Source organism: Aptenodytes forsteri, unplaced genomic scaffold (genome assembly GCF_000699145.1).
Source record: "Aptenodytes forsteri isolate BGI_AS27 unplaced genomic scaffold, ASM69914v1 Scaffold723, whole genome shotgun sequence".
NCBI classification, from domain to species: domain Eukaryota; kingdom Metazoa; phylum Chordata; class Aves; order Sphenisciformes; family Spheniscidae; genus Aptenodytes; species Aptenodytes forsteri.
In genome coordinates, this window is record NW_008795185.1 from 71,825 (window position 1) to 80,689 (window position 8,865).

The 8,865-nt window shown below is 60.3% G+C and overlaps 1 protein-coding gene across 1 annotated transcript in view; it reads right to left on the reverse strand.

The window, feature by feature from the left end:
* The window catches only part of LOC103898304 (protocadherin gamma-C3), a 38,720-nt gene extending 29,860 nt beyond the window's left edge, over window positions 1-8,860 (reverse strand). The window contains exon 1 of the mRNA XM_009278550.1: window positions 6,340-8,860. Coding sequence (XP_009276825.1) covers window positions 6,340-8,772 — 2,433 coding nt within the window. The 5' untranslated portion in view covers window positions 8,773-8,860. The remainder of the gene's footprint in view (window positions 1-6,339) is intronic.
* Window positions 8,861-8,865: the final 5 nt, after the last annotated feature.

Here is an 8,865-nt window from a genome sequence, read left to right on the forward strand (position 1 = left end):
CCGCCTCCCCCCGCCCCTAGGCTCTCACCTGGCCGGGGTCCCGCAGCGTACCGGTAGCGGAGAGGAAAGCCCCGGTTTCCCTCGGTAGGGTCGCGGGGGGCGGGCAAGGCCGCAGGAAGGTGAAGTCGCTCCGGTCGGAGCCGGGGGAGAAGCAGGTGCTGTAGCACTGGGACTGGGAGTCGGTGGGTCGCAGGGTGACCTCCATGTACTTAAGGGTGCCGTCGGAGCTGAGCTGGAGCTTGGGGCTGGAGTGCTTGAAGAAGTCCCGGGAGGGCGACTCGCTGAGCCAGCAGCAGCAGCAGGGCGAGGCGGCAGCACGGCCTCTGCGCCGGAGGCACCGGGCAGCCAGGAGGGTGACGGTGGCGAGCACCACAGTGCTAACGGCTGCCAGCGCGATGATCAGGTAGAGGGTCAGGTCCGGCTTCTCCTTGGCACCAGCCAGGAAATCCCGAGGCTTGTAGGTCTCCTCCAGGGCCACCTCCTCCAGGGCCACAGTGAGGGTGACAGTGGTGGAGAGCGGTGGGTCACCGTTGTCCGTCACCTGGACAATGAGCTGCTGTGCTGCCACGTCAGTGTCCTGGAGGGCACGCGCCGTCCGCACCTCCCCAGTGTACAGCGACACATGGAACAAGGAGGGGTCGGTGGACTGCGGCAGCAGTCGGTATGAGAGCCAGGCATTGTGCCCGGCATCCGCGTCCACTGCTGTCACCTTGGTGACCAGGTAGCCTGGTGGGGCAGACAGCGGGACCCTCTGGAGTGCTGGGATGTCACTGTCACTAGCAGGGTGCAAGATGGTGGGGGGGTGGTCATTCTGGTCCAGCACAAAGATGTAGACGGTAACATTGGCATGGAGCGGGGGGGACCCTGAGTCCCGCACAGCCACAGAGACTGGCAGAACCTGCAGCAGCTCAAAATCAAAGGTGCGCTGAGCGTAGAGGTTGCCATTGTCAGGGTTGATGTGGATGAAAGAAGAGGTGGGGGCACCCTGCACTTGGCCACTCTCTATGGAGTAAACGAGACGGGAATTATCCCCATCGTCGGGGTCTGAGGCAGAGACAGTGCACAGCAGGGAGCCAGGTGGGTTGTTCTCTGGGAGGAAGGCATCGTAGGAGGGCTGCAAGAAGTGCGGGGGGTTGTCATTCACATCAGATATGTTGAGGAGCAGCGTGAGCGTCGTGGTGAGGGCGGGAGACCCACCATCTTGGGCAATCAGCTCCACTACATACTGTGAGGTGGACTCTCGGTCCAGGCTCTCCCGGGTGACGAGGGAGAAGTGGTTCTGAAGGGACCTGATGGCGAAAGGTATATTGGGAGAGATCTCCAAGCTCACATCCCCGTTGGCCCCCGAGTCTCGGTCCCGTACATTGAAGAGCCCCACGACAGTCTCCAGTGGGGTGTCTTCCGGCACCGGGTTCAGCAGGGAGGTGAGCAGCACCTCCGGGGGGTTGTCATTGGCATCCTCCACTTCCACCTGCAGTACGCAGTGGCCCTCCATCTCTGGGACCCCTCTGTCATGGGCTCGCATGTAGATCTCATAGAAAGGTGATTCCTCGAAGTCCAGGGGCCCACTCACCCGGACCTCGCCGCTGCGGGGATCCAGGGCGAAGAGCCTCCGGACTGAGTCGGAGGTGTGAACCCCAAAGGAGTACTGCGTCTCCCCATTGGGGCCCTCATCGGGGTCAGACGCATTAAGCCGGAGGAGCAGGGCCCCCACAGGTGTGTTTTCTGGGACTTGCACCTTGTACGTGGTGTGGTCAAAAGTGGGTGCGTTGTCATTGACATCCAGGACCAGGACTGTTATCTGTGCCGTGCCTGAGCGGGCTGGGCTTCCCCCATCTATGGCCGTCACCACCAGCTGCAGTTCTGGCTGCTCTTCCCGGTCCAGGGCATGCTCCAGCACCAACTCCGGGAACAGTTTGCCATCCTGCTGCTGCTTGACGTCCAGGGAGAAGTGGGAGTTGGGGCTCAGCCGGTAGGAGCCCACGGCATTGGTGCCCACATCAGGGTCCTGCGCGCTCTCCAGGGGGAAGCGCGCAGCCACTGTGGCAGACTCGGCAACGCGCAGTGTGCGGTGAGCGGTGGGGAAGCTTGGGGAGTTGTCATTCAGGTCCAGGATCTCCACTTCCAGGCGGAAGAGCTGCAGGGGGTTCTCTGTCACCACCTGCACTGACAGCACGCAGCTGGCAGCTGCTCCGCACAGACGCTCCCGGTCCAGCTGCTGGCTCACCACCAGTGCGCCGCTGTCCAGGCGCACGGTGAAGTGGCGCAGGCTCTCCTCTGAGCCCAGGCGCAGCCTGCGACCCGGCAGCTCCTCCACCTTCAAGCCCAGGTCCCGGGCCACATTCCCCACCACGGTTCCCACCTCCGACTCCTCAACCACCGAGTAGCGGATCTGCCCGGAGACCCAGCCCCAGCCGCAGAGCAAAAACAAACTCAGTACTTGCCATTTCCAGGCGGGTCGCTGGAGGCTGATGCTCTCCATGTCTGTGCACGTCCGGCCCAGGACACAGCAGGCGCTGGGGAGCTGCGAAAAAAATCCCTGGGTCTCTCTTCCAACAGCTTGGAAAACAGCTCTGGGGCTCCGGCAGGCTGCGGCTCCGGCTGTCAGCCTCCAAGCAGAGGGGGTGGGCTGGGGGAGGGGAACTGAATCACAGCCCCAGCGCGGAGGTGGAAAGGGGGGGGGAGAAGCAGATTTCCCCCCCCCCGCTTCAGATCAGTGCCCAATTGGCCGAGAGCTCCGTCCCCTCTCAGCCAGCGGTGGCTCCCCAGAGGTGCGGGAGGCAGGGGCCTGAGCCGGCATCAGCGGGGCTGCCACCCCCGGCCTCCCCTCCGCCAGTCTGAGTCACTTGCTCCGACAGCTCGCTTCCCGTTCGCAGGGAAACTGCACGTCCTGGCAGCCTGGAAGCTAGGTACAAGCCCTCCCTGTGCGCTCCCCCTTCCACAATGGTGGCTTCACATCGCGCCCAGAGACAAAGGGCAGCTGTCATGAACGCAGGCCAAAGGACTTTTCATGCCCGATGAAAAGGTGCTTGTTAGAGCCCTGAGGTGCCAGGGGCTCTTCTCCCACCCCTCTTCTCCCCCTCAGCTAATGCTTTGGCTGCTGCCCGGACCCCAGGATTGCCTCTGTAAGTGAGGCATCACTGCCACCAGTACCACCATCAGCCAGGAGAGCTCGCACTGAGACAGGGATGCCCACCCCTGCCAGCCCCCCGTGGGTGTCAGAGGCAGAAGATGGGAAGGCAGAGATGGGTGATCCATTCAAAGCTGGAATGCAATTGCTCCCCACACACACCCAGCTGGACACCCCTTCCCCACCCTGAGACAAGGAAGGGGTCAACCTTCACAGTACCCGAGTTGCTGCAAATGCACGGAGCCAGCCAACAAGCCCACTAGACCACCACCAATCACGACATCAGGTCAGGACGTCCAACTGGGAAGGAGGCCTGAGCCGCCCACCTGGCAGACACACGTACTGAAATTCTGCAGCAGACACGGCTTTGCAGCCAAGCAATCTCCTGGAGGGCAAAAGCAGGGGTCTCAGCCTCCCCAGGGGGGAGCAGAACAGTCATTTCGCCCTCTCCCTGTCCCAAAGGATGGTGGCAAGCTGCATGGTGTTAACTCAGTTCACATCCCTGCAGAAGCCTCGTGCAGTCATGCCCTGGAGTCCTGGCCTCAGCGCAGTCAAAGCCACCTTGACCTCCCTTGGCTGCATGCAGACCCTCCGGGGCTGGGGTCCACAGTGGCGTGGCAGGCAGGGGAGCCAGCTCCTGCTGGGGACCCTGCTCGTCCCCACCACCCGGGCACCAAGGGGACCTGGGGGAATAGGTGAGAAAGGCCGGGGGCACCTGTGCCTGGCAGGGTGGATGGTGACAGGGACACCATCTTTCTGGGCGAGGGCAGAGACGGTGGAGGTGCTGTCATCGAGGGGCCTCCATCCCCTCTGCAGCCCTTCCCTGCCCGTTCCAAGAGCCATGGGGCGGGACCATCCTGCTGCCAGTCAGGGAGAGACGGAGCAAGGAACCTCACGATTGGTGCAGAACACCGCCCGGGTCCCACCTACTGCCTGCTCCGGGAGAGGGGAGAAGGCATCCTTAAAGGGCCAACCCAGGAAAATGCTAGACAAGCGGATTCCACCGCGTCCAGAGACCGATACCTGTTTGGACGTACTCATTCCCTGAGGGCTTCCGACGGTGCCACCAGCAGGAAGCTGTCACAGTAACCTTGTCTCTGGGATGTGCCCTGTCCCCATCTCAGGCAGGGCCCCGGACAGCACAGCTGGGTGACAGACATTGCCGCTGGCAACACGGGGTGCTGCGCCCCTGAGAATGGGTTTGGCGCTGCTGTGCTCTGGTGCCTCAGCAGAAGCCCCCTGTGAAGCCCACATGGTCTGGGAGAATCCATGCAGTGACCCAAGGTGGCTCTGTCACCAAGGGGCTGGAGCAAGGGACGGGCTTCACACAGGGGATCCTGCTGTTGTTTGGGTCTGCCAAAGCCCAGGATGGGGATGGTGACAAGGCAGGAAGGGTATGGGGTGTCTAGGATGGAGAAGGAGATGTCCCCATTCCAGAGGGCCAGAGCTCACCCTGTGGAAAGGCGACCCAGGGAGCTGAGAGATCCTGCAGGGTAGGATCTCTCATGGCAGGACACACCACCTGCCACAGATGGGGCCAGCACCATCCCCACTGCATCGGTTTTGGGGTCTGGCTGTTGCCCTGCAGAGCAAAGAGCTGTGAAGCCTTTGCAGGCTTGACACAGTCCGTGGCATTGGGCTGGATCTTCTTGGACCACAAAGACTGAAAATCCAGGACCCAGAGCCAGCCCAGCTGGTTTTTCACTGCCAGTGCCTTTCCAGTATAGTACTGGGGAGTAGGGGGGAGACATGGCTAGGGCTCGGGCTTACGGCCTGCCCATTATCACCTTCCATACCCACTCTCAAACCATGTACTGCCCCCACCCCCAGAGGCATCTTGCCAGGACCCTTTGGTAGAGGGGACATCCTTGTCCCCAGCTGTAGCATGACCCACACAACACAGAGGAACACTTGCTCCTGCAGCTGCTGCAGCCGTTCCCACCTGCCACAAATCAGAAGTGCTGAGTCTGAGCAGTGACGCAAGAGGAAAAAAAAAAAAGGCATAAAATAATTCTGGGAGGTTTCTGCCTCTGCCTGTGATTCAGCCACAGCGAGCAGGCGGCACACGCAGCCCCACACCCATGCACAGCTTCCGCTGCACCTCACTTCCTTCAGCTCCGAGGAACCGGTCGCTCCTAGTCACAGCCTCCCAGGAAGGGACATATTACTGGCACCCAGCACCTTGGAAATCCATCAGATCCCCCCCCGGCCTCTGCTGGATCCACTACCTGGCTTCACCTCTGAGGATCGAAGCGTTCCTGTAATTGAAAGCTCTCAAATTAAGCTGCACGATTCCCACTGGGGAAGAAGCACAGAAGCTGCCTGCCATGCGCAAACGCCTTCCTGTCTGCAGTTTGTTCAGTCAGGACATTAGACATCACCTGGAGATAGCATGTTACAAATGGTTCAGGGCTTGTAATAGGGTTGTTAAAACAACACCTGGGTGGAGGACTCCCCATCCTGCTCAGAGCCACAGTCCAGCTCAGCGAAGCCCTGCAAGTGGCTGGAGTAGTCTGCAATCCCACCCCCCCACCCTGAAGCGAACACCATCAAAAAACTTCCATGGAAACAAAACTGAAACCATCAGGAGTCAAACATGAAGTGAGACACGGATGGGAGGGACTGCTCTGTGGCCACGGTCTATCGAACGGAGGAACCAGCAGCATCCTTCAGCTTTGCATGCTACACTGTGGGAAGCGACGCCCCGATCCCCCACTGGCAGCTGGTGGCTCCCAGCCCCACTTGCACCACCACCTCCCCAGCCCACACCAGGGCACGACGCAGAGAGGCTGTGTTCCCGTCCCAGTGTCTGACCCTGCAAGTGCTCCCCTTGGCTCTCATTTTGCAAAGGGAAGGAAATACCATTAGCAAACTTTCTGCCGAGGATTTGCAAGTGGTTGCAAGCTGACCTCAGCTTTTGCCGGTTACTCACGCAAGGCGTACCCAAAACTGCATCCGAAAGACATATGTTTGCTAACCTGAGAAAACGGACTCTCTTGACCCTGCTCACCACAGTGCAAATGTCATTAACACTCAGGACGGCTCATATGACTCTGAAGAAGACCAGCTCAGCTATAGCTAACCACTCTTTAGAGGCACGGCGCGACTGGATATTCCCCCCAACCCCAATGCGCTACCATCTGCGTATGGCACGAATGAACCATGGCTCTGCCCGGTACTGAGAGATGCCAAGGAAGGAGCTACATTACCTCGGCAGGGGTGGGGAGCCGGCTGGCGGTGCCCACGATCTGGTGGTACAGCCCTGGCTCACCATTCCTCATGGTGCTCTGGCGGCTCCCCAGGGGGCTGGAAGTGAAGGGCTTTTTACACAGGAGATCACTCTGGCGAGAGTCCGTGGTGAGATAGACCTGGTGGTAGAAGTTGGGTGGCGTGAAGCCACCCCGCACAGCATCAATGTGGTGGAAAGGCCCTGGTGTCCTGTACAGGGTGTTCCTGGAGCTGTTGAACAGCTCTTTTGACTGCCTCCACTTGTAGCACTTGAAGATGCCCACTGACAACATGGTGATGAAGAAAGCTGCTGACACCAAAATCACAGCCAGGATGAGATAGAAAGTCACATGCCTTCTGGGATCATTGGCAGGTGCCATGTCAGTGAGGTCAGTGAACACCTCCTTGACCACCTCAGCCACAGAGATGGAGACAGTGGCACTGGCGGACAGCACAGGTTCCCCATGGTCTTTCAGCAGGATGACTAGAGTGTGCTGGGGAGCCTCATCCTCCCGGAGCTGGCGGGCCGTGAAGATCTCCCCACTGTGCAGCCCAACTGAGAAGAGGCTGGGGTCAGTGGCCTGCAACAGGGTATAGGAGATCCAGGCATTGTACCCTGCATCCGCATCCACCGCCACCACCTTGGTGATCATGTGCCCGGCAGGGGTGCCTCGTGCCACCACATCGGTATAGGTGGCGGTGGTGTTGGGGTGAGGGTACAGCACGGTTGGGGCATTGTCATTGAGGTCAGTGACAAACACACTGACAGAGACATTAGTGGCCAGAGGCGGAGAGCCACCGTCCTGGACCTGCACCATCATGCTGAACTCCACCTGGTCCTCGTGATCCAGGGAGGTGAGCAGGTAGAGGGTGCCATTCTCCCGGTTGATGGAGAAGATGTGGCCTACAGTGGGGTCACCCTGCAAGAGGGTATAGGAGAGATGGGCGTTGCGCCCAAGGTCCGGGTCTGTGGCGCTCACGTTAAGGATGGGGATGCCAGGCACGTTGTTCTCCAGCACATAGACATCATAGGAGTCCTGGGAAGACTTGGGCGCATTGTCATTGACATCTGACACCTGCACCAGGATCTGTTTTACTGCAGACAACGGTGGTGAGCCCGAGTCCCTAGCTGTGATAGTGATGTTATACTCTGATGCCTTTTCCCGGTCCAGAGCTGCTTTTGTTTTCAATGTGTAGTAATTTTTGAGGGAGGAGCTGAGCATGAACGGGATCCCAGGAGAAATGAAGCAGTTCACCAGACCGTTATCATGGGAGTCCAAGTCCGTTACACTCAGCAGAGCTACGACCGTCCCTGGGGCTGCATCTTCAGGCACGGGGCTGTACACAGAAGTCACTGTCACCTCTGGAGCATTGTCGTTCACATCCACAACTTCCACCAGCACTTTGCAATGAGCCACGCCAGGAACGGCGCCCTTGTCTTTAGCCTGTAAGTAAATCTCATACAGCTTCGTTTCCTCATAGTCCAGCTGCCCCTTGACCCTCAACTCCCCCGTGGCTGAGTCCAGAGCAAAGAGTTCTCGTACCTTGGCAGGTGTGTGGCTGCTGAAGGAATAGATGATGTCTCCGTTGGGCCCATCATCCAGATCGTACGCACTGATCCTGGCGACCAGGGTACCACTGGGCGTGTTCTCCCTCACGCTTGCCTTGTAGGCGGACTGGTTGAAGACCGGGGCGTTATCGTTGGCGTCCACAACGTCAATGTGGATCTGCACGTGGGCCGACCGTGGCGGGCTGCCTCCATCCAGCGCCGTCAAGACCAAGTGCAGCTCCCGTTGCTCCTCCCTGTCCAGCTCCTTCTCTAGCACCAGCTCTGCGTACTTGCTGCCATCCACCCTTGTCTGCACGTCGAGCGCAAAGTGCGGGTTGGCGCTGAGCTGGTAGGTCTGCAAAGAGTTAACCCCCACATCGGGGTCTTGCGCGCTCTCTAGCGGGAAGCGCGCCCCGGCCGCCACTGACTCGCTGATTTCCAGCCTCGCCTGGCTGCTGGGAAAAACCGGGTCGTTGTCATTGATGTCCTGGATCTCCACGGCGCCGCTGTACAGCTCCAGCGGGTTTTCCACCACGATCTCAAAGCTGAGGGAGCAGGGAGAGAGCGCGCCGCAGAGCTCCTCCCGGTCTATCCGCTCGCTCACCAGCAGCGCGCCGCTCGTAAGATCCACCCCGAAGTACTTCTTGTTGCCGCCGGACACCACCCGCAGCCGGCGCCCCGGCAGCCGCCCGAGGTCCAGCGCCAGGTCGGCTACCACGTTCCCCACAGCGGAGCCTCTCCGCGCCTCCTCGGGAATCGCATAGCGAATCGCGGCGGAAACCCAGTCGGAAACGCCGAACAAAAGCAAGAGGCTCAGTACCTGCCCCGTCGTCACCCCGCGACTCCTTGCAGCAACGCCGTTCATCGCACAGGACGGCCGCGCTCTCCGCTTCGCCCCCCCGCCCCGGCTAGAAATCTGCAGCTCGCCCCGTCATGCCGCTGCCCAGCGCGCCCCGGC